Consider the following 27,993-nt stretch of genomic DNA (forward strand, 5'->3'; position numbering starts at 1 on the left):
TGGACACACACACACACACACACATACACACATACACATACCCATCTTCACAGTTGAGTTGCCCCAGTTCAGTATCTGCTACCCCCTCCCACCTACCCCCTCCACCCACCCATGTCTCTGTCTCTTTGACTTTTTCTATGTCTCTGTCTTTGTCTGTCTCTGTCTTGTCCTTATCTATTTCACTGTCTCTGTGTATTTCCCTCTCTCTTTGAATATGTGTATCCTTCCATCTCTCTATCTGCCTCTCTCATTGTACTCCTGTCTCTCGGTCTAAGCCTGCTTATCTTTTTGTCTCTGTCTCTCTCAATCTGTGTGTCTCTTTGTCTCAGTCTCTGTGTCTCTCTGTGTGTCTCTCTGTATCCAAGGATTTTTTTCTTGCTCCCAAGCAACGCCAGGGCGACTCCATGGGAAGTGGGGCTGGAGGCGCGCCTTTGAGAGAGGGGGCTGCCTACACCTTTAAGCGCGGGCACGCGCAGGGCCTGCGCCTTTAAGCGCGGGCGCGCGCGAGGCCCTAGGTTCCCGGCGAGGAGGCCGCGGGAGCGCCCGGACCCGGCTCGCCTGCCCGGCCCCCGCCCGGCCCCCGCCCCGGCCCCGGCGGGGGAGGGGTCTCTGAACGCGGCCCCTCCCCCCTGCGCCCCCACCTGCGCTGCAGTGCCTCCACCCCGCGGGTCCCAGTCTGTCCGTCTGTCCTCGCCCAGGCCTCGCCCCACCCCGGCCCCCGGGGCTGCCTTGCCGCCCTCCCCACCGCATCCGCCCCCCTCCCTCCGGGCCAGTCCCCGCCGCAGCCCGGGAAGCAAGCCTGGACCACGCTGCCCCAAACCCAGGGCCGGCACCCCGACATCGGGGGGCCTGCACCCCGAGATCGGATCCAGAGATCTGGAAACCTGAGCCTGAGACCCTGATCTGGGGCTGGGACCCCAAGACCTGGAGCCTGAACACCTAATATCTGGGGCTGGAATCTCAACTTCAGTCTCTGGAACCCCAAGACTTGGAATATGGACCCCAAATTTTGGAGTCTGAACCTCAAGACTTTGCATCTAAAACCCCAAATCTGAAGCTGAACTCTGAATTCTGTGCCTGGGACCTTGAATCTGGGATCAGATTCCCATACCTATACTCTGGAACCCGCTATTTGGGACCTGAACTCTGAGATTTAGGCCTCAAATTCCAAGATCTGAACCCCGGTATTCCAAGGGGCCTAAACCTGAGTTTGAGCCTGAAGTCCTTGCTGCAAACCCGAATGCTGAAATTGGAGGTCTCTAGACCTCCAAATCTTGACTCAGCACCCCAATATCTGAACCCAGCACCCAAGTATTGGATTCCAGGACTGGGCTTGAGACTCAGACCCTAGACTCTTCATTTGGCTGTTTAGCATCCCAAGACCAGAGCTAGGAGACCCTCGCTCTGACCAACCCAAACTGGAGCCTGGGTCTCTAAAATTGGCCCTTAGAAGCCGTGTATTTGGAGATCTAGGACCCCAAGTATCAAGGTCTGCAGACTCCATGGCCACAGATCTTGGCTGAGACACAGCACAGTCCCTCTGCAGAGGCCTTGGGGACAGAGAAGGGATGACCAGGCGCCCCCTCCAGAGACCTAGCCCCTGACCTCTTGGAGCCTGAGGACTCTGCTCCCTGGGGGGGGGCTTCCAGCTCAGGTAAGGCTATTGGGGGACCCTCATGCGGGGGAGGGACTTGGGAGGAACTTTGTGGCTGGGGGTGGAGGTAAGTGATGGCTAGGTCCCCCTGGGCACCCTTGGGGTTTCCCCAGGAAACAGACACCCTACCACCACCACCAAGGGTTTGCCTCCAGCTCCTGCCGTGCCTCTCTGGACATTTATTCGACCGGCATTGCCCCTGTGACCTCTTCCCCAGTTGTTGGCACCTCCAGGTCTCTGATCTCTCACTCTGTTCTCCAGTTTCTTCCCACCATCTGTCTCATCTGTCTCTAGACACCTCTCCTAGCCACTGCTCCTCTCACTGACCATCTCTGTTCACCACTCCTCGCTCCGATCATCTTTGACACTTCTGTCCACCGCTTCTCTCTCAGGCCGCCTCTGTCTACTGCTTCACTCAGTGACCACCTTTGACATCTCTGTCCGTCATGCCTCTCTCTAATCATCTTTCACCAGCTCCTCGCTCTTGTCCACCCCTCACTCTAAGCGTTTGCCTGTCTCTGACCATCTTTTGCCATCACCCTTGCCCTCCGCCCACTGCCTACTCTGACTGCCAGTCTATGGCCATTCCAATCATCTCTGGCCCTTACCGACCACCTCTCTTCTCTCTGTCTCTCTTGAGTACTGGAATTCCCTAATCATTTCTAACATCTCTGGCTGCCTTTCCTCTCTGATGACCTCTCCCCGTACTCCTCTTCCTAATCAGCTGTCCTTATCTCCAGCTGTTTCTGACACGTCTGTCCTTTCCTCCTCTCTCTGACTACCTCTCTGGCTTTTGACCATTTCTGACCATCTCTGATCATCTCTCTTGGATCTCACCACCCCTGACTATGTGCCTTCCTTTGTCCACTTCTCATCTTCTTGACCATCTCTAACCACCTCCCTTCTCTGGTCATGTTTGACTACTTGTAGCCATTCCCACCACCCTGACCACTTCTTCCTTCTGGCCAGCTTTGCCCATCTCTTTGACCACCTTTAAAACACTCTGGCTTCCCTTCTGCCCACTCCCCCCCCCCATTGTCTAACTGTCTCTGACCATCTCTAATTACCTCCCTTTCCTCTGACCATTTCTGCTCCCCGTGTCCCTCCATGACACATCCCTCTGAGTCTTTGACCATCTCTTCTGCCTTTTGATGTGTCTGACCACTCCCACTCCTCTCTCTGACCATCTTTGACCCAACTCTTTTGCTCTCAGCCCACTGTGACCTTCTCTCCTGGTCTTGGACCACCCTAATGCCCTCTGGCACCCCTCTTCTGGCCTCAGCCCGCCCTAATGCCTCCCTTCTTCCCTGTAGGCCGCCCTGCCCGAAATGGCCGTCCTTCCATTGCTCCTCTGCCTGCTGCCGCTGGCCCCCGCCTCGTCTCCATCCCAGCCAGCCGCACCCAGCCCGTGTCCCCGCCGCTGCCGCTGCCAGACGCAGTCCCTGCCCCTAAGCGTGCTGTGCCCGGGGGCAGGCCTTCTGTTCGTGCCACCCTCGCTAGACCGCCGGGCAGCCGAGCTGCGCCTGGCGGACAACTTCATCGCGGCCGTGCGCCGCCGGGACCTGGCCAACATGACCGGCCTGCTGCATCTGAGCTTGTCGCGTAACACCATCCGCCACGTGGCAGCCGGCGCCTTTGCCGACCTGCGCGCCCTCCGTGCCCTGCACCTAGATGGGAACCGGCTGACCTCGCTGGGCGAGGGTCAGCTGCGCGGCCTGGTCAACTTGCGCCACCTCATCCTGAGCAACAACCAGCTGGCAGCCCTGGCGGCCGGTGCCCTGGATGACTGCGCCGAGACACTAGAGGATCTCGATCTCTCCTACAACAACCTGGAGCAGCTTCCCTGGGAGGCTTTGGGCCGCCTGGGCAATGTCAACACACTGGGCCTCGACCACAACCTGCTGGCCTCTGTGCCCGCGGGCGCCTTTTCCCGCCTGCACAAGTTGGCACGGCTGGACATGACCTCCAATCGCCTGACCACCATCCCGCCCGACCCACTTTTCTCCCGCCTGCCGCTGCTAGCCAGGCCCCGAGGCTCACCTGCCTCCGCCCTGGTGCTGGCCTTCGGTGGGAACCCGCTCCACTGCAACTGCGAGCTGGTGTGGCTGCGGAGGCTGGCCAGGGAGGATGACCTGGAGGCCTGTGCCTCCCCACCCGCTCTGGGTGGCCGCTACTTCTGGGCTGTGGGCGAGGAGGAATTTGTGTGCGAGCCCCCTGTGGTGACTCACCGCTCGCCACCGCTGGCAGTGCCTGCAGGTCGGCCAGCTGCCCTGCGCTGCCGGGCAGTGGGGGACCCTGAGCCCCGTGTGCGTTGGGTGTCACCCCAGGGCCGGCTGGTGGGCAATTCGAGCCGTGCTCGTGCCTTCCCTAATGGGACGTTGGAGCTGCTGGTCACTGAGCCGGGCGATGGTGGCATTTTCACTTGCATTGCGGCCAATGCAGCTGGTGAGGCCACCGCTGCTGTTGAGCTGACCGTGGGCCCCCCGCCACCCCCCCAGCTAGCCAACAGCACCAGTTGTGACCCCCCGCGGGACGGGGATCCTGATGCCCTCACCCCGCCCTCTGCTGCCTCTGCCTCTGCCTCCGCCTCCGCCAAGGCAGCTGACACTGCGCCCCCTACGGACCGTGGTGTCCAGGTGACTGAGCATGGGGCCACAGCTGCTCTTGTCCAGTGGCCAGATCAGCGGCCTATCCCGGGGATCCGCATGTACCAGATCCAGTACAACAGCTCAGCCGATGACATCCTCGTCTACAGGTGCAGGGTCCAGGCAGTGGGTAGCTTGGGTGGCAGACTGAGGTGGGGGGAGGGTTGGAAATACATCCATTGACACCCCAGGTTGCTGCACAGCTGAGAAATGAGGCTGAAGGTAAAAGAAATCTGGCAGCAGTGATAAAAAGAAATAAGGCAGCAAAAGTAAATAGTAACAGATGTAAAAAAGAAATCAGGCAGCAAGAGTAAAAAGTAATCAGGCCAGAAGAGTCCAAAGTTAATGGGGGGAGCCAGGTAGAGGGGTACAGACAAATCAAATATAAAGATAAAGAAAAACTAGTTGTTTCCAGATGACAGGGCTAGATGCAAACCATGCTGTGAGAAGAAAAGGAGATCAAACAGGAAGGTACAGAGTTCACGGGGAAAATGAAATGAGGGGGCCCTGCTGCAAAGGAACTCAGACCAGATTGAAAGGGAAAGTGGGGGAGGAGGCTAAATAGGCTTTGGGTTTGTGCAGTGTGAACTCACTCCACATGTTTAGTGTTCTAATGTGACATCTCAATTTTTGATTTTCTAAATCAAATCAAACCTAGTTCAAGCTCCACCTACTAGGTGAACAGGAACATTCACTTTGCCACCGTTGGGGATTCCCGTCTCTGTTCAGTTGTTGCAAACAGTAGAAGAAAACCTGGGGTTTATAAGCCCCAAGAAGTGGATCAGTACATCTTCTGCCCCCGAGCCGAGAGCATTTGGAACATCTGCTGTGGCCACATGTGGCCAGTAGTGGTGGCTCTGACACAGATGCTGCTGACACTTCTCACCCAAGTCTAACTTGCACGGATGGCTATGGACGGTTCCCTCTTCCTGCTGCCAGGCTAGGCCAAGGGTGCAGTCCCTGAGGCCTGGCTGTAGAGGATCGGGCTTCCCAGGGCCTGGGGTGTGCACCTTATAAACCCAGTTCCTGGTCCACTTTCCTTCCCCAGGGGCCCACATCTCAAGAGATCGTCAATTGATTCCCCTTTCAGTCCTGGAAATCTAGTGAGCTATTCTGTTCCTTTTCTCAGACAGCAGCACTCCATGTAGGGAGAGTGGGCTCCATGGAGGGCCCCACACCTGAAAATCACACAAATCCTCCTGTCCACCTTGCCTGGCGAGGATGAGACAAGTGCTCTTCTAGATAGCCACCCTCTCCGAGACAATCACAGAGTTCCCTGTAACTCTCTCATTAAAGCAGTTGAGGAATAAAGCAGGTTATACAACAAGTTAAATCTCCCACAGGGTGCTCTGCTGCAAAAGGAAATAAGTAGAGTTGGGTGCTAAGGATAAAAGGAAATGGGAAAGGTAAGGATAAATAAGAAGCAGGCAACAGAGATAAGAAGGGAATCAAGAGACAGAGCTGGAAGAAGAAATAAGGCAACAGGGAGGAAAAGAAATCAGCTGTGATGACTGAGGCACATCAGTTTCATGAAAACAGAATCAGCTGACAGGGCTCACTAGAAAGCAGGCCCTAGATACAACAATAATAATAATAAGGCAATGGGGCTAGGGGGACATTCATTGGCAGGTTAGAAGGAAATCAGGCATCAGCAGCATGGGGGAGTCGGGTGGCTAGATGAGAGAATTCTAGCTGTACGCTGGAGGAAAATCAGGCAGTTGGAAAAGGGAAATCAGGCCCAGACTGGAGGAGAGGCAGATGGGAAAGATGGGAAGTTGAGCGAGGGTGTAGAGAGAGACTGGGGGGTGGGACTGGAGGGAAGTTGGGCAGTGAGGCTCCAGCGAAACTGAGCAGCAGAGCAGAGAAGCAGTGGGCAGCAGCCTGGGAGGGAATCTGGGCACTGGGGCTGGAGGGAGATTAAACTGGGGGATTTGAGCAGCAGGCGCCAGGAGCATAAGATGACCCAGAGGTTATCAGTCAGGCAGCTGAAGGGTATCAGATGAAAGGGAATTTGAGCAGTGGTGAGAGGGAACTCAGGGTAGCAGTGGACTGGTGGGGGGTGGGGGGAGGAGTCGCCAGACTGCAGGGTTGGGGTAGAGTGCAGGGTGGGTGCCGGGCAGCCAGAGACCTGACCCCTGCGTGCCTGTCCCTCCAGGATGATTCCCGCCGACAGCCGCTCCTTCCTGTTGTCAGACCTCGCATCTGGCCGCACCTATGACCTGTGCGTGCTAGCGGTGTACGAGGACGGCGCCACCGGGCTGACGGCCACACGGCCAGTGGGCTGCTCCCGCTTCTCCACTGAGCCGGCGCTGCGGCCCTGTGGGGCCCCGCACGCACCCTTCCTGGGCGGCACCATGATCATCGCCCTTGGTGGAGTCATCGTGGCCTCGGTACTGGTCTTCATCTTCGTGCTGCTCATGCGCTACAAGGTGCACGGCGGCCAGCCCCCCGGCAAGGCCAAGGCACCTGCACCTGTCAGCAGCGTTTGTTCGCAGACCAACGGCGCCCTGGGCCCCACACCGGCCCCGCCTGCCCCTGAGCCTGCTGTGCCCAGGGCCCACACCGTGGTCCAGCTGGACTGTGAGCCCTGGAGGCCCAGCCACGAACCCACGGGACCCTAGCCTCGCACCCACCTCTACGGCCCTTCTGGCCCCAGGGGTGGGAGGACCCAGGCACCCTGTGGGACCTGGCCTCAGACTCACCAAATTGCTCACGGTTTTTAAAACTCTGATGGGGAGGGTGTCGGGGGCACCGGGGCACAACAAGAAAGTCCTATTTTTCTAAGCTTGGGCCTAGGCCCTTGCCCTTGTCTCTGTCTGTGGGGTTTGGGGGGGATTGTGCAGGGGTCTGGAGTTGGGAATGCCTCCTCTGGGGAGAGACCCCTGCTCCATTCTGTCTGAGGTTCCTGGATGAGGCTAAGGATGGTCATCCATTCAGTCAACAGAATTCCCTGAGCGTGCTCCCTGGGCATGCCCTGTGCTGGATGATGCTGCCATGACCTAGACAGCCTCAAGCCCTTCTCAGACAGTGACAGTTTGGAGCGATCCAAGATGTGGTGATGAGGGAAGCCTAGGAGATTACGGGAGCCCAGGAAAGGTGCCTGACTCAGCCTAGGGTGTGGTCAGGGAAGCTTCCTGGAGGAAAGATGAGATCTGAGCATGACCTCTGAAGGAGATGATTAGGCCAAGAAGAAAGGGAAAGCTGTTCCCAGCACAGGGCCCAACACAAGCACGGACTTAGTAAATGCCAGGCAGTGGAGGTACTGTGGTAGAAACAAGGCAGGAGAGGTGAGCAGAGTCCAGGACCTCCAGGCTGAAGATATCAGACTGGCCTGATAGTATTGGTGATCCATGGAGGATCTATGCAGAGGAGGGACAAGGGAGGGACTGGGCTTTAGGAAGATCTTTCCAGCTGTCATGAGGAGGGTGGACCAGAGGGGAAGACTGAAGCTGGGAGCCTGGGGGAAGCCAAGGCAGGCACCCAGGTGGGTAAGGACAAGGCTGGAGTGGGACAGGGCTGGGGGAAAAGAGTAGGGGGTAGGTGAGAGAGGAAGCTGAATGGATGGGTTATGGAGCTGAAGGGCTTGTGGGGGAGGGAAGTGTCCAGGGTGAGGCCCAGGGCTCTGGCCAGGGGAGGGGACATTGGAGCCACCTGATACAGAACCAGGAAGGAGGTGCAGGTTTGGGGAAGATGCTGAAGCCAGGGGGGGACTTGGTGAATGCGGGGGGTGGGGACAGAGGACGTCCAGGGGGTGGCGGCCAGGAGACCTCGGGACCCTGGTCTGAGGCTGGAGCTGGGAACAGAAAAGAGGCTCTATCATCCGAGATGGGGAATGGGGAATGGAGACCATCAGGGTCATGAGACAGCCTATGGGACTTCCCATATTTAAGGGACAGGGAGAAAAACCTGACAGAGACTAAGCAGGAGCAGCAGATGGAGGGACAGAGTGAAGCAAACCAGGCAAGTCAGACCCAAGTGACAATTGTGTTTAATGATACCAAGGCCACAGTGACCTCAGTGAGAGCAGTGTTAGGGGGCTGGTTGGGCAGGTGCCAGATTCAGCTGATTTGAGAGTAGGAGGTAAGAAAGTGTAGTTAGGGAGTGTAGATCCTGTGATTCCGTGGGCCTAAGGCCTGGTCCAGATTGATCTGGACCTTTCAGCCCTATGTCTCTGCAAGGCTGGTCCTCACTCTGTCTTGGGCTGCCCTAGGTCCCTCTCAGGCACCAGACCTGGAGGTTTGGAAGCCCAAACCCTGGGCCTTGGTAACACCAGGCCTCATTGGATATCCAGGAATGAGATGGGCAGTAAAAGGAATAGTGTTCTCTGGCCCCAGTCCACCTGTGGTGGTGGGTCCAAAGGCAGAGATGGGGGTGGGGGAGAAGGACTTAAGTCCTCTGAGTGTTCTCTGGAGTGATGCTAGTGTGAGGGGCATGGTGAAGAGGGCCCAAGACTGGGCTGGCGATCCGCATGACCTGGTGCACATGACCTCGTCCTCATGGGATAGAACCCTAGATTCTTTAACAGTTTTCTTGGTGGGTGTAGGCTTTGAAAATGATCTTCCATTGGCCATGGGAACAACCTGAGTCCCAGGGACCTGATCTGACTCCCGAGCAGCTCCTCCAGCAGCATAATGAGGTCCTTGTTTGTTACCCTCGGTGGCTGAGGTCAGGTGAAGCCAGCAGGGAGCGTGAGGTGTCTTGGCCAAGGGGGGCCTAGGGAGGGGGAAGATTGGAGATCTAGTGCCAGCTACAAAATACCAGTTGCTGGCATGAGGGGGAGCCAGAGCACACCATTCCTCAACCCTTTTTTTTTAATTTGAACAATTTAGTGTGTGCCTACTCGTGCAGTGTACTGGGAATTCAGTACTGAGAAAATATAGGCACAGGTCCTGACCTCACATATCTCACCATTTGGTGGGGAAACAAATGTTAAATAATCACACAAGCAAGTGTAAAGCCGCTGTGGTGACGGGGAGGGGAGCCTTCAGGAGAGATTCATGGGAATGGTGAGACCCTATAACCAGGAGACCTGACCCAAGAAGAGAGATTGAGAGAGGCTTCCTGGAGGAAGTGACTACTCAGCTGAGATCTGAAGGATGCTCAGGTTGGAGTCAACTACACGGGGTGGAAAGGGTACCTCGTGCACATGCTGTTCAGAAGTGTAGGGACTGAGGGATGCATGGTGAATAAAAGGGACTGAAGTGGGTGCTGAGGTGGGGTGAGGGAAGGATGCTGTGTTGAGGCTGGAAAGTGTGAAGGCGGAGATGATGCAGGACCCTGTAGACGGCTGGGAAGAGTCCAGATTTTCTAAGTGATATGAGAAGCCGTTGGAGGTTTTGAACAGAGTCGTGCCCCCTGATCTTCAGGAAGCTCCAGTGGTAGGTCTATTTGCACACGGGGGACAGAAGTGAAGAAGGGAGCCCAGGGAAGGGGCCACTGTGGTAGTCCAGGCAGAAGGCTGACCCAGATCAGGTTGGGGCCTGAAGTGGATGGACTGGAGAGAGACTTGAGGCTACCTCACCAGAGGCCTCTATCCCCTATACGGAGGAGGACAATGTGGACCCTATCCAATAACCTAGCTCTTAGGCAAGACTGCAGAGACTGGCAGGAAGAGCTGTAGGGCCCTGGTGTCTGTGATACCAAGGATCCAGCCCTTAGATGAGGAAGCGTGGGAATTAAGAACCTTTTCCAGGTTCAGGTACCAAGCAGACAGTGGACGTCGGCTCTCCAAGGCAGAGGCTGTGGCTGGTTGGAGGGAATGTGGACACGAGGAAATGCAGGCCTGGAAGGGGACACACACCAAGCGGTAGCTAATTACAAGTTTGGAAGAAAGGAATGTGGGAAAATATACATGCAGGCAGGCTAGTTCCTCTAGCATGGACCCCTCTGCCTCCGCAAGAGGGTGCCTGGACTATCCCCCAGCACCATGCAGGAACAGTACTACTATGGTCAAATGGTCACATGTATCTAGACTTTAAAGTTAAAATGTAGCTTGTCCAACACCGCCCAGCGGGGTGCACCAATTTCCTGAACGTAGAGAGGGCTACTACTCCTTCCGCGGCCCACCCCCTGTGTGGCTTTCAGAATGTCTTGCATATTTTTGAGACCAGGTTCCCTGAAACCAAAGTTCCAGGCTATTGGAGCGTTTTCTCGAAGTAACTGTAGTCCTGATACCAGGACACTCCCCCGTCTGCATGCTGTCACATTCAACCTATGTGTCTGGGTGCGGCTAATCTAACGCAGGCCCCGAGTGTCTCGGGGTCTGTGATCCCTTCCTTGCAGGGCCTGAGCTAATGCCAGGCTTTCACAGCTCTGTCCATGGGCACATATATGGGAGAGTCAGATAAAGGGATCCTCTGAAAAGGGATGTTTCTCTTCCGGGCTGAACATGAGCATGGCCTCTGCCTTTGATTCCTCCCTAGTGTCTGTCATGCTTCACAAAAGCAAGGATGGGTGGTCAGTGCCTGGTGTTGCCCAGACCTGTACAGGGTGACGCCGGGAACACGGTGGTGACCAACACAGCCCCACACCCCACCTTCACATAGTTCCAGTCCAGTGGAGGAAATACATCCTCACCAGGCAGTGGCATCCCAGGGTGGAGAGTGCCGGGATGGGGGAAGCACAGGCAAGATTGATTAAGACCTGTCTAAACCCAAAGGACTTTGGGAGCCCAGAATGGGCTCCTTACTGGGCCTGGCATAGGACGTGGGGAGAGTCTATGATTTCCCGAATGCAGGGCCAGCTTCATAGCAGTATGACCTGTGCAGTCCCATAGCACCTCACATTTAGAAGGGCCCTGTGCTTGGCTGAACGCCCTGCTGTCGCCATCACAAAATTCTTAACAATTTCTGAACAAAGGACTCCACATTTTCATTTTGCACTGGGCCCTGCGTACGTGAGGAATATACAAAAAGAGCCAGGAGAAGAGAAGGTCTCCCAAGGAGAGAGAACATCGTGTGCAAAACACAAGAAAGGGAGAGAAGGTTGTACTCTTGGAGAGCTGGTCGAAGTTCTGTGTAGCTGGAGCACAGGGTAGAAGAAAGGGGGGTAGTGATGAGTGAGCCCAAGGAGTGGGTGGATGCCAGCCACCATGCTGAGGAGCTGTGACTCCTTTCCAGAGGCACTAGAGAGCCACCGGGGAGGAACTGGGTCAGGTTTGGACTTTAGAAAGATCTAGCTGTCTGTGATGGGAAGGGTGGCTAGGGACACATGGCAAAGAACAAGGCCAGGGTGGGAGGCTTGGCTGCCTCTGGAAGGGGTCACTGTGGGCAGGCTATGAAGGGCCTTGAATACTTGGGTGACAGACACCCCAGTGCACCAGGAGACTGGCCAGGAGGCTCAGTGCCACAGACTGAATCTAGAGCTACATTTTCACTCGAAGATTTTCACTGTTGGGGGGTTGCACAAGGGTAGGTTAATGGGTGTCACTGGTAAGTACTTGAAAATCTTTATATGAGAACTCACATGGATAGGCTGATGAAAGTGAATGCAAAATTGGCAAGAATGGAGAGTATAAAATGTGAGACTTCAAAGGACTTTATTCTGGGTATATTCTGGCTTCAACTCTGTGGAACCCCTGGAGTGCACTTCAACCCTCCCCAGTCCTCTGGTTAAAACGTCAGATCTTTGGGAACTTCCTCTTCATCCTAAATGCTGTGGCCCCCAGGGCTGGGAACTGATCCCCTTCCTGCTTCCGCGGTCACCTCCTTCTGGGGCGTCACCTCTCCACATGGCCCCAAGCTTCCGTTTTCCTTCTCTGCTGATGACCCCCACATCTCTGTCCCCAGCGCTGGCCCCTCTCCTAAACCTGGCTTCCCTCGGCTTCCTGGACAGCCCCCAGGCCTCTCACATCCACTGGATGCCTCATTGGCCTTAACCTCTTCCCAAACCTGCCCCTCTTCCCAGGTCCTCTCAGGGCAACCTCCACTCAGCCTCCTGAACAGCCTTCCCACTTATTCTTCCTCCTTTTTCGACCCACCCCATTCTAGCTCTGGCCTCAACCACCTGGGTCCCTGCATCTCCCCCGTCCTGGGCCCCTGGCTTCAGTCTCCCACTCTGGTTCATGGAAACTTCGTAGAGCCAAAGCTGACCCTTCTCCACATAGAACTCTCTATGGCTCTCCTGGGTTCCTGGGACCAAGAGTTCCAGTTCAGCCTGGCGGTTTAGGCCTTCCCCCCTGCCCCCCTCCCCCTGCAACCAGCTCCCAGCTGCATCTCTAGCACATATGTTTCCCACCTCAGGCTGGAAGGAAATAAACACTCCCTGAAAGGTCCACCCTTTTACACACCAACGCTGTTCCCTGTGCCCTTGGTGGAGCCCTCCCTCACCTCCTCCGCTGGTGTTGAAGAGCAGGGGAAGGATCTCAAGCAGGTGAGAAATGAAGCTGTTGAGATAATTCCTTCCTGAATTCTCCCCCTACACTCCCTACCAAAGGCAAGGATTCTGGGGGGAGAAGGGAGCTAGGGCTGCAGGTTCCCAGAACCTGGGGGAGAAGGGGCTGGAAACTGTACCCAAGGTCCCTTGCCTTTCCTTGTCTGGAGTTCTAGCCTTGTCCGTCCTCCCAGATCCTCCATGGAGGGTGCAACTGCATTGTCCTCCAGCTCAGGACGTTCTGGAAGGAGGGGAGTCACGTGGAAGCCATTGTCTTCCCTTGCGGAGCTCCACCCCCTATCCTCCAGACCTCTATATCCAGCACATGGTGTCCTCTCTTGCCTCTGTCACTTTCTCTGCCACTTCTGCCACCTAGGAGCTCAGGTCCCTGGTCCCCTCCTCCCTCAGACACAGAAGTCTAGTGTCTATTCCCCTTCTTCCTCAGAATCTAGGAGTCCAGGCTCCTGCCCCCTCCTTCCCAGGACCCCAAAAGTTCAAGCCTGAAGCCTCTCTGTCCTTGGCAGGCTCAGGAGTCCTGTCCCTCTTTTCTTGGAAGCCATGGTATTCTTGCTCTGCCCACTTTGATTTCCTAATTCACCTCCCCATACCTGTCCCTCCCCTTTTTTCTTTGTCCCTCCCCCTCTATTCCTCCATCTGCCCCTTCTCCCCGCTCCCACCCACATAATTAGACCTCATTACAATCGATGGCACCAAGTCAGAACGGAGCCAGTACTGATGGGGACATCCGGGTGTTGACCCAGGGAGGATGCTGAGGGCCAGGCCCAGGCATCTGGGACTATAAATGTCCCCACACTGTGGCCTCAGTCCAGCTCCTGCAGGTGAGACCTCCAGCCTTGCCTTTTTTTCCTGGGCTCTGAAGCCTGAGCCCTTCTCTGGGATTCCCCTTGTACCCTCTTCTGCTGCTGCAGTGCAAGGGTTTGGAGGCAGACTGGCAGGAGAGACTGAACCGACTGACTCATATCTGTCCGTCCCCCTCCCCCGGCCATGGATGCCCTCACACCTGCCCTTCTGTGCCTTGGTGCCCTGGGTTTCCTGTGGGGTAAGTGATCCATGAGGGATGCAGAAAACTGGTGAGCTGGTCTGGATCTGCAGCAGGGGACTGGCTGTGCTGGCTGGGGTTTGGGGCTGCCTGACATGGTTCTGTTAACAGAAGATTGACCATGGTGGAGCTTCATGGGCCCTGGCCAGCTGAAACCAGGGACTATTTCGGTAGACTCTGTGGCAGGGAATTGGCCGAACCAGTTGTGGGAAGGGGGCTGAGCAGGCCTTTCTGCGACAGATGGTTCAAAGGAAGCAACATTACTTTAAGTTAATATTTACCGGATATTGTTCCATGGCCTTTACATATATTATCTCATCCAATATTTTCATAGCTCTGCCAAGACCTCCTTTTACAAATGAAGAAATTAAGGCCCAAAGAGGTCAGGTACCTTGCCCAAGTTGACATGGCTAGTGAGTGGCAGTCAGGATTAGAACCTGATGTATTTGGCGGCCAAATCCAACAGATTGTGCTGACTTCCCTCCTTTACTCTCAGGCTCAACGGCTGCAGTTGTGGATTTCCAGGGCCGTTACTTCATCACGGCTTTCTTGGAGAATGGAGGCGCCGACAAGCCCAACTTCCGGCTGTACGTGTCGCCACCCCCGAAGGGGCCCCCGACGGCTGTGCAAGTGAGGGCGTACCCGGTGGGGGGACCGCCCTTTCGGCGCGCGCTGAGCCTGCTGCCAGGCATCACTGCATTGGTGCGGCTCCCGGGCGCCGTGGAACTGCAGGGCTCGCGGCGGGAAGCGGGCGGAGCGGTGCGCTTAGCAGCGTCGCGGCCGGTGGGAGTGACAGTGGTGAACGCACGTGGACGCGCCTCCCTAGACACGGCACTAGCGCTTCCGCGCCGCCTGCTGGGTACTCGCTACGTGGTGGTGACGCCGTCGCTGCAGCCCCACGACCGGCACAAGGAGTTTGCGGTGGTAGCCGGCGCTAGGCCCACGCGCCTGCGCCTCACGCCTCCCGTGCCCATCCTGCTGGATGGCGTCGAGCATGCTGCCAGCCGGCCCCTCCTCGTACATCTCGAGCCCTTCCAGGCGCTGCAAGTGCAGAGCGCAGGTGACCTGTCAGGCACCCGCGTCGTGGCCACTCATCCTGTCGCGCTGCTGGCTGGCCACAGTTGCCTGCAAGCGAGAGATAAGGCCTGTGGCCACGTGTCCGAACAACTGCTGCCCCAGGATTACTGGGGCCGCGTCTACGCCGTGCCCCCGTTCGCGCCCGCGGCTCCGGGACCCAGAGATCATGTGTACGTGGCTGCTGACAGTGTGGGCAGCCTGAACTTCTGGGGGGGCGGTGCCAAAGGGGCGCGGGCTCTGGGCCTTGGAGCCGTGCTGCACTTCGCGGTGGACCCAGTGCGCCCCCTGGTGCTGCGCTCCTCCGCCCGCCTGCAGGTGCTTTTCCTGGCTGCGGCTGCGGCCCGCGGGGGCGTCGCATACAATCCCTTTTTCGCTCTCTTGCCCCCGGTGGACGCGTTCAGCCGCAGCTTCGCGCTCACCGCGCAGCCGGGCTTTTCCAACGTGGCGGTGCTCGTGGCGCGTGAGCCCACCCTGGTGCTCCTAGATCGGCAGCCGCTGCCCAACCTGCACTGGCGCCTCATCCCCAGCGGCCCCGAGCCGCCTCACGGGCAGCATTCTGGTCAAAGCCAGGCCCCCACTCAGGGTTTCGCCTGGACTGAGGTGGCATATGGGCCTGGGCAAGGAGTAGTGCACTTCCTGGAGACTCGCGGGACGCCCGTGGGCGTGCTTAGCTTCGGCACCGCCCCGGGCGCTGGCTTCGGGACCCAAGCCTCGCGGCAGCCAAGCGTGAGTGAGCAGCGCTCGCGCCCAAGACAATCGGAAGGTGAGCAGACGGGATTCCAGGATATCAGGGGCGGAGAAAATCATAACACTACCTTCAATTGCTGACATAGCAGTCAGAGAGGCAGGTTTTAAATGCAAATCACTCCCTCCTCTACTCAGAATCTTTCCACGCAATTATTATTATACCCAGCAAAAGCAGGGTCCTTACAGTGTTTTATGTGGTCCCATACAATCTGCTTTCATTACCTTTCTGATCTCATCTCTTCTCACTCTTGCCCTTCCCTCACTCCATTCCAGCCATACTAGCCACCTTACTTTCTTCTCCCTCCTCCAGGGCCTCTACACTGACTGTCCCCATGATGTCTTTATGGATAGTTCCCTCACCTCCTTCAGGTCTTTGCTCAAATGCCACCTTCTTACTGAGCTCAAATTGCTCAATTTAAAATCGTAATTTCTCATCCCTTACAAACTCTAGCCATTCCCTGATTTCTTTCACAAGTCATACCACTTCCCATATACTTACTTATTCTTTTCCTCTGCCACCCATTAGTTCCTTGAGTTCAATGCTTTTTTATTTTAAGTAGGTTCTAAGATACACAATTAATTGTACAATTTTAAGTATACAGTCTGATGAATTTTTGCTCCCTGGAATTAGGGAGCTCCCCCCTCAATCTCTCCCAGTCTGGAAAAACAGTGGGGGACCAGGGAGGTGAGAGAAAAGAGAGAGGATAGTCAGAGAGAGACTGGAGGTTCTTAGAAATGAAAATGTGGACTTCAAATCACTTATTAAAATTGGCTCAGAGTTGGATTTTGGAGCCAAAAGGTCTGGATTCGAATCCTACTACAAACTGTGTGATCTTGGGCAAGTCAGGTCACCTCTCTGAATCTCAACTTTCTCCTCTATTAACTGTGGATAATAATACCAACACCTTCATAAGGTTGTTGTAGCATTAAAAAAAATGAGTTAATTGGGGTACCTGGGTGGCTCAGTCAGTTGAGCGATCTACTTTGGCTCAGGTCATGACCTCACGGCTCGGGTCATGATCTCGCAGTTCCAGCCCCACGATGGGCTCTGTGCTGACAGCTCAGAGCCTGGGGCCTGTTTCGGGTTCTGTGTCTCCCTCTCTTTCTGCCCCTCCCCGCTCATGCTCTGTCCCTGTCAAAAATGAGTAAGTGTTAAAAAAAATTATTTTGTAATGAGTCAATGGAAGAGTGCCTGGCATGCATAAATGTTTGCTATTATTAATTTTCCACATTTTTTTTTTAGATTTACTTTAGGCTAGACCTGTTCTAGGTGCTGGAGATGCAACAGTGTACAACGTAGAAATATTCCTACCCTAGGGAGCTGTTACTTTAGTTCATATTCTAATCCATTCCAAAACTCTGTATTCCGTTTGAATGGGAAATATGCAAACCCCTCAGAACAAAGTTATTTCTTAAAAGTTCACTTTGTATATATCTAGCTTCATGCATCAATAGCTATGAAAAAATAACTCCCCTTCCTGGGAAATAGGGTGATGGAGTGACTATATCCTCACAGAGCATACATGCGCACGCACGCACGCACACACACACGCACACACACACACACAATTCTTTTGTTGTTGTTGTTTAAATGAATAGGTTTTTAAATTTTTTATTTAATTTATTTTTTTAATTTACATCCAAGTTAGTTAGCATATACTGCAACAATGATTTCAGGAGTAAATTCCTTAATGCCCCTTACCCATTTAGCCCATTCCCCCCTCCCACAACCCCTCCAGTAACCCTGTTTGTTCTCTGTATTTAAGAGTTTCTTATGTTTTGTTCCCCTCCCTGTTTTTGTATTATTTTTGCTTCCCTTCCCTTACGTTCATCTGTTTTGTATCTTGAAGTCTTCATATGACTGAAGTCATATGATATTTGTCTTTCTCTGACTAACTTCGCTTAGCATAATACTCTCTAGTTCCATCCACATGGTTGCAAATGGCAAGATTTCATTCTTTTTGATTGCTGAGCAATACTCCATTGTGTATATATACACCACATCTTCTTTATCCATTCATCCATCAATGGACATTTGGGCTCTTTCCATACTTTGAAACAGCATACCTGTATCCCTTGGATAAATACCTAGTAGTACAATTGCTGGGTTGTAGGGTTAGTTCTATTTTTAATTTTTTAATGACTTATTTTTTTAATGTTTATATTTGAGAGAGAGACAGAGCATAAGCAAGGGAGGGGTAGAGAGAGGGGGGGACACAGAAACCAAAGCAGGCTCCAGGCTCTGAGCTGTCAGCACAGAGCCTGATGTGGGGCTCAAACCCATGAACCGTGAGATCATGACCTGAGCTGAAGTCAGATGCTTAACCAACTGAGACACCCAGGCACCCCTCTATTTTTAATTTTTTGAGAAACTTCCATACTGTTTTCCAGAGTGGCTGCACCAGTTTGTATTCCCACCGGCTGTGCAAAAGAGATCCTCTTTTCTCCGCATCCTCCCCAACATCTGTTGTTGCCTGAGTTGTTAATGTGAGCCATTCTGACAGGTGTGAGGTGATAGCTCATTGTGATTTTGATTTGTATTTTCCTGATAACCAGTGATGCTGAGCATTTTTTCATGTGTCGGTTGGCCATCTGGATGTCTTCTTTGGAGAAGTGTCTATTCATGTCTTTTGCCCATTTCTTCACTGGGTTATTTGTGTTTTGGGTGTTCAGTTTGATAAGTTCTTTATAGATTCTGGATACTAACCCTTTATCTGATATGTCATTTGCAAATATCTTCTCCCATTCTGTCGGTTGCCTTTTAGTTTTGCTGATTGTTTCCTTCGCTGTACACACACACAATTCTTAAGTCTGCTAGACGTGGCAGGCTGGAAGTCCTCACTGGCCAAAATCGACCCACAGATATGTTTAGATTTACTGGCACATAGACTTTTAAATAATTAATGTGGTGTCTTTAGAGGGAGTGTGTGCTCTCCAGCTCATCACAGCTCTGTTCTGTGCCCACGTTGTGTTGGCCATTTCTGTATTGTCCTTCCGCCCCACCCTTCTCTTTCTGCTGATATAGGCCCACTTCATTTTAGATTTGGAACCCTGAGAGCTTATGAATGTTGAGTCTCCAATTCCAGGAACCCTGGAGGCCTAGAGCATAGAGGCAGGAAAGGGATGAGGCCAAATGCCAGGATCCAGTTCTGTTGCATCATTTCATATCATCTCATCCCCAGATATTCTGAGTGAAGAAGATCTGAACCTTCCCACAGAATCCTATCCCCTCATAGAGTCTTCCCTGATGATGCCACTCCGGTTCCCAGGATCCTGTAAGGACCACGCATGCTCCGATGGGACCACATGTCATCTTGTAAAGCACAAACCTGAGTGTGTGGCCAGCACGAAGACCACATTTGGGTCTGACATCGTGTTCAGTTCCAAGACAATATCTCTGAAGGACCTCGAAACAGCGTCCATCTCCAGCTCTAAAACCATGGCAGTGGCCAAACCAGGATCAGAAAGCACACCTGAAGCAGAACCAGGACTTGTAGCAGTGACCATGGCTTATCCAGGGTTTGCACAAGGGGTTTTGAATGAACCTCAGCCTGAATCTATAGCTTTGGTTGAACCAGAACCTGGACTTCTGTCTGTAAAAGAACCAATTCCCGAAACCCTGACTGTGGCTTTATCAGCACCTGTACCTTTACCCCTGCCAATGCCCATAGCTGAACCAGAGTCCAAACCCAAGACAGTGTCTGGGTCTAGGTCAGAAACTGTCTCAGTGGCCAAGTTGGGGCTCAAGGTGGTGGCAGGGACTGAACCAGGCTTAGAGGCTGTGACTATGGCAAAACAAGAACTTGAAACTGTGTCTGGGTCCAAAATGGCGTCTCAGACCAAATCAGAGACAGTGGGTGTCTCTAGTAAGAGGCAGGGGGGCATCCCAGGGGGTATCTGCTGGGCTTCCGGGCTACCATACATCTACACTTTTGATGGCTACTCTTTCCCTGTGCCTGGGGGATGTACCTACATCCTGAGCCATTGCCCTCAGGCCCTACCCAGTGGCCTCCCTGCCTTCCAGCTGTGGATCGCCTGCTCTGGAGGGAGGCAGCCCGTGCGCTTTGTCACAATGCGCGCTTTTGGCATCACCATCACTGCTGTCAAACATGAGTTCGGCTTTGTCCGGGTAAGAATAATTATGTGTGGGATCCTGGGAAACTGTATCCTTGTCTGTCCCTCATTTTTGTCAACTCTACAGTGGAGGCAATTATATAGGTCCACAGTCCCTTATCCAAAAGGCTTGGGGCCAGGTGCATTTCAGATTTTGAAATTTCAAATGGTCATACCGTGCAAATGCCATATGTTATATGATAATCCCAATGGATGTCACATAATTACAAACATTAGTATCTCTGCAGTGAAATATCCGAATATTCACACTAACTGGGATAAATTAAGACCATAAGCGGCCATGTCATGAGTTCAGGTGAGCTTTTGGTGCCAATTACATTTTAACATCAAACACACGAAACATCTTTCAGTCTTCAGGCCACTTTTGCATTTGGGGATTGTGGATAAGGGATAATGGATCTCTAGCCCTACCTTAACAGGTTCCTATGAAGCAGGAATAAGTTAACATATGAAAGGCACTTGGAACAGAGTCTACCTCATGGTAAGTGTCATATGAGGTGGGTTTGCTAGTTTATTGTCTCCTGACACAACTGGAACCTCTAAGTCCCCTGGGCTTTGGACATATCCTAGGACCACATGCAGGTATGGACAGTGGCATGTCCACAGTTTCTCCTCGGGAAAGGTTTGAAGGCATTGCTCTGATTGGAAGGTTGTGGAGACTACATTTAATCAGGATTGCTAGAGAGAGCAAACCTATGAGGTTATGGACATACTGAGTCACTCCTCAGTACCATGTTAGAAAGAATGTGATCTAGAAACCTGATGGCCTGAGTTCAAATCCCAGGTTGACCACCTGTTATCTGTATGACCTTAGGCAAGTTATTTAACCTCTCTGAGCCTTAGTTTCTTCATCTGTGAAATCAGGATGATACAAAGACCTAAGTCATCAGACTGTGGTATGGATCAAATAGGCTAATGTGGGGCGCCTAGATGGCTTGGTCGGTTGGTTTGTCGAGTGTCTGACTTTGGCTCAGGTCATGATCTCACAGTTTGTGGGTTCAAGCCCCACATCAGGCTCTGTACTGATAGTGTGGAGCCTGCTGTTTGGGAGGCTCTCTCCCTCTCTCTCTCTGTCCCTCCTCCACTCATGCTTTCTCTCTCTCTCTCTCTCTTTCATAAATAAATAAATAAATAAATAAATAAATAAATAAATAAATCTTTTTTAAAAACGTTAAAAAAAATAGGTATGGAAAGCTCAGAAGTATATGATGCTAGGACCTGATGCATGAACCATGATGCTCCATACTCCCCTCCACATGCCACTTGGGAGCCCACCCTGTCACTCAGGAGTCAGGAGTTCCCCAAGTGCTCTTATGGCTCTCCAGAATCCAGCACCCCAACCCAGGTATCCAGTACCTTCAAATTCTCAGGACCTCAGATTTACACTGTCATCAAATAAGCCCCCATCTCCCAAGTACCTGACACTCCTGAGTTTCTTCATCAACTAAGGAATTTTTTTAATGTTTATTTATTTTGAGAGAGAGAGAGAGAGAGAGAGAGAGAGAGAGAGAGAGATCACATGCGGGGGAGGGGCAGAGAGAGAGAATCCTAAGCAGTCTCTGTGTTGTCAGCGCAGAGCCCAACACAGGGCTCATCATGAAACATGAGATCACAACCTGAGCCAAAATCAAGAATTAGACACTTAATGGACTGAGTCACCCTGGCACCCTGGAATGTTTTATTATTATGTACCAGACCTTGTTTAAGGCACTGAGGACATATCAGTGACCAAGACAGACAAAAATCCTTGTTCTCATGGTACTTATATTCTAGCAGAGAGATATCAGTAATAAATATAAGTTAATTATGTAGTATTTTAGCAGGTGATACATGCTAAGGAGGAAAACATGGAGCAGAAAAGTGGCATCAGGATGTCTGAGAGTATAGTCTTAAGTAGGAGGGCCTCCCTGAGAAGATGAAACTTGAGCCAAGTCTTAAAAGAGGTGAGGGAGAGAGCCATGTGTGTATCTGAGAGAATTCTAGGCAGAGGGAACAGCAAATGCCTAAGGTGAGAATCTGACAGGCACGTTAGAGGAACAGCAAGAAGTCCAGGCTGAAGCAGAGGGAGGGATTGTGGTACAGAGGAGAGCGAGAGACCATGGGGGGCAGATTGCAACAACTTTGTCTTTTATTCTGTGTAAGGTGGAAGCCAAGGGAAGGTTGTGTGCAGAGGAGGGATGAAATACCACTTGGGTGTTGACAGGATCCCTGTGGCTTCCTTGTGGAGACCAGACTATGGGGCTTGTTCAGAATGCACTGAGAGACCAGTGAGGAGGTTGCTGAAATTGTCCAGGTAGGAGATGATGGTTGGACCAGGGTGGAGGCAGTGAGTGAGAGTAAAAGGTGGGTTGGTAACCTTCTTGGTGAACTGACACAAAAAATGGAAGTCCAATCCACATGACCTGGAAGCTCTCGGTGAAGGCTCTTGGTAATTGGGGGAAAGACACTGGGGTCCTGGATGAAGGCTCTCCTATTAACTGAAGTGGAATTACTTATCAAGATTCCTGAAAGGAAGGCTTCTGAGTTTTGCATGAGGTCACATCTGGGTATTGGAAACAAGACTCCTGGTTAGTGCATCGAGTGACATTCCAGCCAGAACAAAGCCTAAGAACAATGCCTCCAAACGTTCCCTGAGGAGAAATTGCAGACATGCCAGTGGCTGCATGTGGTCCTAGGATATGTCCAAAGCTCACAGAATTTGGAGGTTCCAGATGCCAGGGTTAGGGGACATCAAATATAGCAAATCCTCCTCATATGACACTTAACCATGAGGTGGACTCTGTTCCAAGTTCTTTTCATATGTTAACTCATTTCCTCCTTACAGCTCCCAGACCCCCACTCCCTCGGCATCCCAACACCCAACCCCCTCAGCTTTCATCCCTCACCCCACCTTAAATGCTTAGGAATGTACCCTTTCTCTGGTGATTCCTGCTCTTGGGTCACCCCTGCAGGTGAACCAGCAGCGGCTTAGGCTGCCAGTGACGCTGCTCCACGGGAGGCTGCGGTTGTATTTCCGTAGCTCAGAACTATGGGCAGAGGCAGGTCTGGAGCAAGAGCCACCCGCACTGCGCCTAGTGTACGACTGGCAGCACGCCCTGTCTCTGCAAGTAACCGCCGGCTACCGTGCACACGTGGTGGGCTTGTGCGGCAACTTCAACAGTGACCCAATCGATGATGTGGGCGGTCCAGACCTGCGCGCCTTCTTGCGCACTTGGACCCTGCAGCCGCCTGATGACCCGTGCCACTCCCTCTGGGCTGCTCCCTGCACCAAGCCATCGTCCCCACCGAAGACCCCGGGGCCCTGTGCCATCCTGACAGCTCTGAACGGGCCCTTTAGCCATTGCCACCATGTGCTGAGGCCTGCACCCTTCGAGATCAGCTGCAGTGCTTGGATCTGCCCCTTCTCCAACAACCGACCTACTCTTTGCTTGATGCTCCAGGTCTATGCACATGCGTGTCAGCGCCTAGGTGTCAGCATCAACTCCTGGAGATCCCAGACTGGCTGCCGTGAGTGACCCTTAGATGCAAAAGGCTATGGGCTACTAGGGAAGGGGATTCTGGGACTTAGGGGTGGCACTCCCTGATGCTGGCTGGAGTTGATTCCTAGGACAAGGCTGCAGGGTCCCTGGGATGGGACTCCAGGGGCTCAGGAGGCAGGGTTCCTTGGGTCTGGGGATGGAGACTCCTCCACCCAGTGGTGGGATTTCTTGTTTCTGGGGGCTGGAACCCCTAGGTCTTGGGGTCAGGATTCTTTGAGTCCTGAGGGTGAAGGCTTCCAGGCCCTGGGATCCAGAATTAGTTAATTCTAAAAGGCAAGATTCCTGGATTTGGTGTATGGAAAAGTCCTCTAGGAAAGGAGGACTCCAGGGTCTGGGGTGAGAGTTCTGTGTCCCAGGGCCAGACTTTTAAGGTTCTGAAAGAGGACTTCTAGTTTCTGATGATAGAAACTTCTTTACTCTGTGAGATGGAGATTGCTGGAAAGCCTTCATTCTAGGGGATGAGGACCCCCAGGATCCTGTGCACGACTCTTGGAAAATGAAGGCAGGAACATCTCCATTCTAGGGATGGCTAAATACTTAGGTCTCTGGAACCAGACTGGGAGGTCCTGATGTAAACACTCCTTCCCCCTCCATCTTTCTCCCCTTCTCCCCCCAGCTATCGAGTGCCCCCAAAACAGCCATTATGAGTTATGTGGCTCCTCCTGCCCAGAGACATGCTTGGGGCCCTTGGGAGCCTCCTGCCCACTGCCCTGCGGGGAGACGTGCACCTGCAATGCTGGCTATGTTCGCAGCGGCCCAGCCTGTGTCCTCCGGCGCCCAGGGCCTGGTGGCTGTGGCTGCGTGCACCAGGGACGTCTGCTGGCACCAGGCGAGGCTTTATGGGAGGGTGTGGGCTGCACTCGCCGCCGCTGCCTCTGCCCAGCCTTAGGAGGGAGCGTGATCTGCACTGAGACGGGGTGCAGGCCACATGAGCGCTGCGTTCTGTCACACAACCTGCGTATGTGTGTGCCCTCGAGCATGGCCACATGCGTGGTGGCTGGCAGAGGCCACTACATCACCTTTGATGGGCGCCGTTTTCGCTTCCCTGGCTCTTGCGTGTACCTGCTGAGCGGCCTCAGTTCTTCAGCGCCACAGGAGCTCGCTGACTTCCATGTGCTCCTGGGCACCAGTCCTGATGGTGTCCCGAATAGCCTCGAAGTACACGTGTCTGGATTCCATCTGAGGCTGGACCCCAAGGAACCCGGTCGTGTCCTGGTGAGAAAACCCCAGCCCTGCCCACACATTCACCTTATGTCCTCTGACCCAGAGTCCTCATCTCAAGACTCCCAAACCTGATCCCAAGATCCCCCTAACCTCACCCTAGGGTCATACCTTGAGTTTTTGTCCTGTGACATTGGACCTTAAATCCAGTATCTTGCACCTCCTCCCTCTTGCCCCATGATCTCTGACCCAGTCACCTAACTTTAACCCCCCCAAAACTAACCCCCAAATTAGAACTCAAGCCTTAACACTTTAGGAGCAAACCATCAGTCCAGAACCCCCTTTCCCAGTCCTCCATAATTTCCCCAGGAAAAGAAGTTTTGGTGCTGTTGGAAAGGCCACTCGGGAGGCACACGCGCTAGGTGCCAATGAAATAACACATAATGCACAAGAGTCCTTTTAAGGTAGATACAATAGGCATTACCATTTTCCAGATGAAGAAACTGCCCCAGAGAGGTGAGGCCATTGGCCCAAGGTCACACAGCTTATAAATATGAGAGTTAGTATTTAAACCTTGGTATTTTGGGCTCCAGGGTCTCTTATGCTGTCTCTGTAAATCATCAAAAAAATACATGACCTCAACTACTCATTTGTGAAATGTAATTCCAAGTTCCCAATGACTCTGACACCACTTCAACATGACAAATTTTCTCATCAAGGTAGGAAAGACAAATAAAGATAGGGACACTGGGAGAGGAGCTGTGGGGCTGTGGGGGTGAGTATTCACCGACCACAGAGGACAGAACCCAGAGGCTGTCAGTAACTTTCTCTCTGCAGTTTGCCTTGGCCATATTTTAAATTTCTTACTGAATTACCATTTTTAAATAAAGAAGGCTGGACTTATGGTATCTCTTGAGAAACTAGAAGCCCTGGCAACTAGTCACCTATTCTCATGGCCACGTATGTTTGGGACTTCCCTCTCTAGCGAGGGGCACATACTTTCTCTCTAGTTTGTCACAGTCCCCAGCACATCCCACCCTCTCCACTTTACTCATTTAGTTATTTGCCTGGCCCCTGAATGCATGTGAGTGAGGACCAGGTTTTATGCTTTTCTTGGGACCAGGGGCCTAGCCCTGACTACGGCTTTATGGGTGGCCCCAAGGGACCTTAATCCCAGAACCTAAGACCTCTCTGCTGCCCCAAGGAACACAGCCTACCCCAACACGTGCCAGGCACAATTACAAATCCTTACTTGATCCTTACAACAATTCTTTCCAGTGCATATTATTTCTCTCATTTTACAGAGAAGTTAAACAAATTGCCAAAGTGAGACAGTTAAACAAACCAGGAGCCAAAATTTGAGCCCAGACGACATGGCTCTGAAGTCAAAGGACACTTAACTACCACACGTCACTGTCCTGCACATGTAGTTATGAAAATTGGACACGAAGCTGCCAATATTTGGTGTTTTTTCCTACAAATGCGGCAATTTCATATAGTTCAACCTAAGTGTTTAAGACAAATACTCCTGGCCTGGATTGTCTTGGAACAAAAACTCCTAGCCTTGACTCAAGAATTCTGGAACCTTCATTGTGAGCCCCAGTACACCAGAGCTTTCAGTCCTGATTCTGGGATCTTGAAACTCCAGTCCTGACCCAAGAATCCCATTCATTCATTCATTCATTCACTCATTCATTCATTCAACAATCACTTACTGAATACCTACTGTGTTCCAGGCACTATTCTAAAAAAATTTTTTTTTCAACGTTTATTTATTTTTGGGACAGAGAGAGACAGAGCATGAACGGGGGAGGGGCAGAGAGAGAGGGAGACACAGAATCGGAAACAGGCTCCAGGCTCTGAGCCATCAGCCCAGAGCCTGACGTGGGGCTCGAACTCACGGACCGCGAGATCGTGACCTGGCTGAAGTCGGACGCTGAACCGACTGCGCCACCCAGGCGCCCCATCCAGGCACTATTCTAAGTTACATGTGTTAACTGAACTTTAGACCCAACTCTAGCCCCAGTCCTGGGCACCCCCTAAACCCAATCCAGGAATTCCAAATCCCCAACTCCAAAAGCTTACAAACCCTCATCCCAAATTCTTATACCCCCAGCCCCAGATGCTGTGGGCAAATATGGTTAGACCATGGACAGCAGCCTCAACATTTATATATGCTATGGACAGACCTCCCTTCCCTGAACCATTTGCATAGTATCCTGAAGCCCCTGCCATACCTAGAAATCCCAGCATCCCTAGGACTCTACAGCCTAACTTGACCTATGAGCCTCATTCACTCATCCATGCATTAGCTCAACAAATATTTATTGACCAGACATGTGCCAGACACTGCACATGTGTCACTTCCAGAAGCTGTGGCTTTCATCTCCCCAAATCTGATCCAGGAATACTATAGCCCCAAACCCCAGAATCCACAGTTCTCACCTTCCAAGTATTTGTTGGAAAAAGTATCAGTATTGTGGACAGCACCCCAAGCTTTTATTTGTTGGGTTGGGGGTGGTCATTGTAGACAGTCCTTCAAAAAGACCTTCTGGGGGCCCTGCTCTTATACCCTTACCTAGGGACACTGGCATCCTTGGTAATGATACGGGGTCCCTAGAGCCCCACCTTGACATATCCTCTTTGCACAGGTGAATGGTGACTGGCAGAATCTACCATTCCAGGCTCTGAGCAACAATACACTCATCTTTCGCCATGGCTGGGACACTGTGGTCAGCTGTCCCTTTGGCCTGCGTGTGACCTATGCCCCTGGGATCCGCGTAGTACTGGATCTTCCAGCAGCATATAAGGGCCATGTGGTGGGGCTGTGCGCTGACTATAATGGGGACCCCATGAATGACCTCCAGGTGCCTGGAACCGTGCTGGGCACCAAGCTGCCTGAGGATGCAATGGTCTGGGCCTTTGGCCATAGATATTTGGTGGATTCCTCGACTGGGTGCCTGGATGCTGCTGACAAGATGCCGCCACTGCCACCATCTTGTGTCACTCTGCCAACCACCAGCAGCCCAACCCACTTTGCCCACCCTTGTGACATCCTTTTGGACCCTCTGGGGCCCTTCCAGCTGTGCCATGAGATGCTGGCACCAAGCCCCTATGTCCAAGATTGCATGGTGGATGTATGCCTGGGCACTGGACCCTGCCCCATGCTCAGCCTCTACTGTGAAACTTGCCAGCTGCTGGGTGGCCAAGTCTTCCAATGGCGGAATTCAAGCCTGTGCAGTGAGTGCCTAGGGATTCAGTCTAGCGTCTCTCTCTATCTTTGCTCATCTGGGGAACCTGGCCCCACTCTTGACTGAGATGTGGCTCCTTGGCTGTTGCTCATCCCAGAGTGCCAGCTCCTCCCTGCACAATGTATCCCTGAGACCCTGTACTTCCCACTGCACCAGCCTTCAGCCATCCCTCCACTCCCCACCAGACCCTCAACCTTTGCCCATGCTAAAGTGGCAGGTGTATTCTGACTTAAGTCCAGCCCCCCAACTCTTATCCTTCCCTCTTCTCAGCCCTGATTATGGTCCAACCCTTCAGCTCTTACCTCTCTGGGACTCAGACCTGTTCATGGTCCAGCCCCTAAGCTCTTATCCATCC

At 52.9% G+C, this 27,993-nt stretch overlaps 2 protein-coding genes across 2 annotated transcripts; both read left to right on the forward strand.

Annotated features, from left to right (window-relative positions):
* Window positions 1-499: 499 nt before the first annotated feature.
* Window positions 500-7,083, forward strand: LRFN3 (leucine rich repeat and fibronectin type III domain containing 3). Its single transcript, XM_027044737.2, has 3 exons — window positions 500-1,654; window positions 2,968-4,409; window positions 6,455-7,083. The coding sequence occupies exons 2-3, from the start codon at window positions 2,983-2,985 to the stop codon at window positions 6,918-6,920; spliced, it is 1,893 nt and encodes a 630-aa protein (XP_026900538.1). The 5' UTR covers window positions 500-1,654; window positions 2,968-2,982; the 3' UTR covers window positions 6,921-7,083.
* A 6,591-nt stretch (window positions 7,084-13,674) lies between these two features.
* LOC113595310 (IgGFc-binding protein-like) lies at window positions 13,675-27,990 on the forward strand. The gene is made up of 6 exons (XM_027044687.2): window positions 13,675-13,729; window positions 14,196-15,569; window positions 18,736-19,682; window positions 22,639-23,194; window positions 23,843-24,441; window positions 27,039-27,990. Exons 1-6 carry the CDS (start codon window positions 13,675-13,677, stop codon window positions 27,702-27,704), a joined length of 4,197 nt encoding a protein of 1,398 aa, XP_026900488.2. The 3' UTR covers window positions 27,705-27,990.
* Window positions 27,991-27,993: the final 3 nt, after the last annotated feature.

The sequence above is a fragment of the Acinonyx jubatus genome, chromosome E2 (assembly GCF_027475565.1).
Source record: "Acinonyx jubatus isolate Ajub_Pintada_27869175 chromosome E2, VMU_Ajub_asm_v1.0, whole genome shotgun sequence".
NCBI classification, from domain to species: domain Eukaryota; kingdom Metazoa; phylum Chordata; class Mammalia; order Carnivora; family Felidae; genus Acinonyx; species Acinonyx jubatus.

Bases quoted from the DNA above. Each gene is read 5' to 3' on its own strand.
- LRFN3 (XM_027044737.2), top strand. From the start codon at position 2,983: ATGGCCGTCCTTCCATTGCTCCTCTGCCTGCTGCCGCTGGCCCCCGCC. The intron at 4,410-6,454 runs GTGCAGGGTCCA...CTGTCCCTCCAG, and splicing joins GATGACATCCTCGTCTACAG to GATGATTCCCGCCGACAGCC.
- LOC113595310 (XM_027044687.2), top strand. From the start codon at position 13,675: ATGGATGCCCTCACACCTGCCCTTCTGTGCCTTGGTGCCCTGGGTTTC. The intron at 15,570-18,735 runs GTGAGCAGACGG...TCTCATCCCCAG, and splicing joins GCGCCCAAGACAATCGGAAG to ATATTCTGAGTGAAGAAGAT. The intron at 24,442-27,038 runs GTGAGAAAACCC...CTCTTTGCACAG, and splicing joins AGGAACCCGGTCGTGTCCTG to GTGAATGGTGACTGGCAGAA.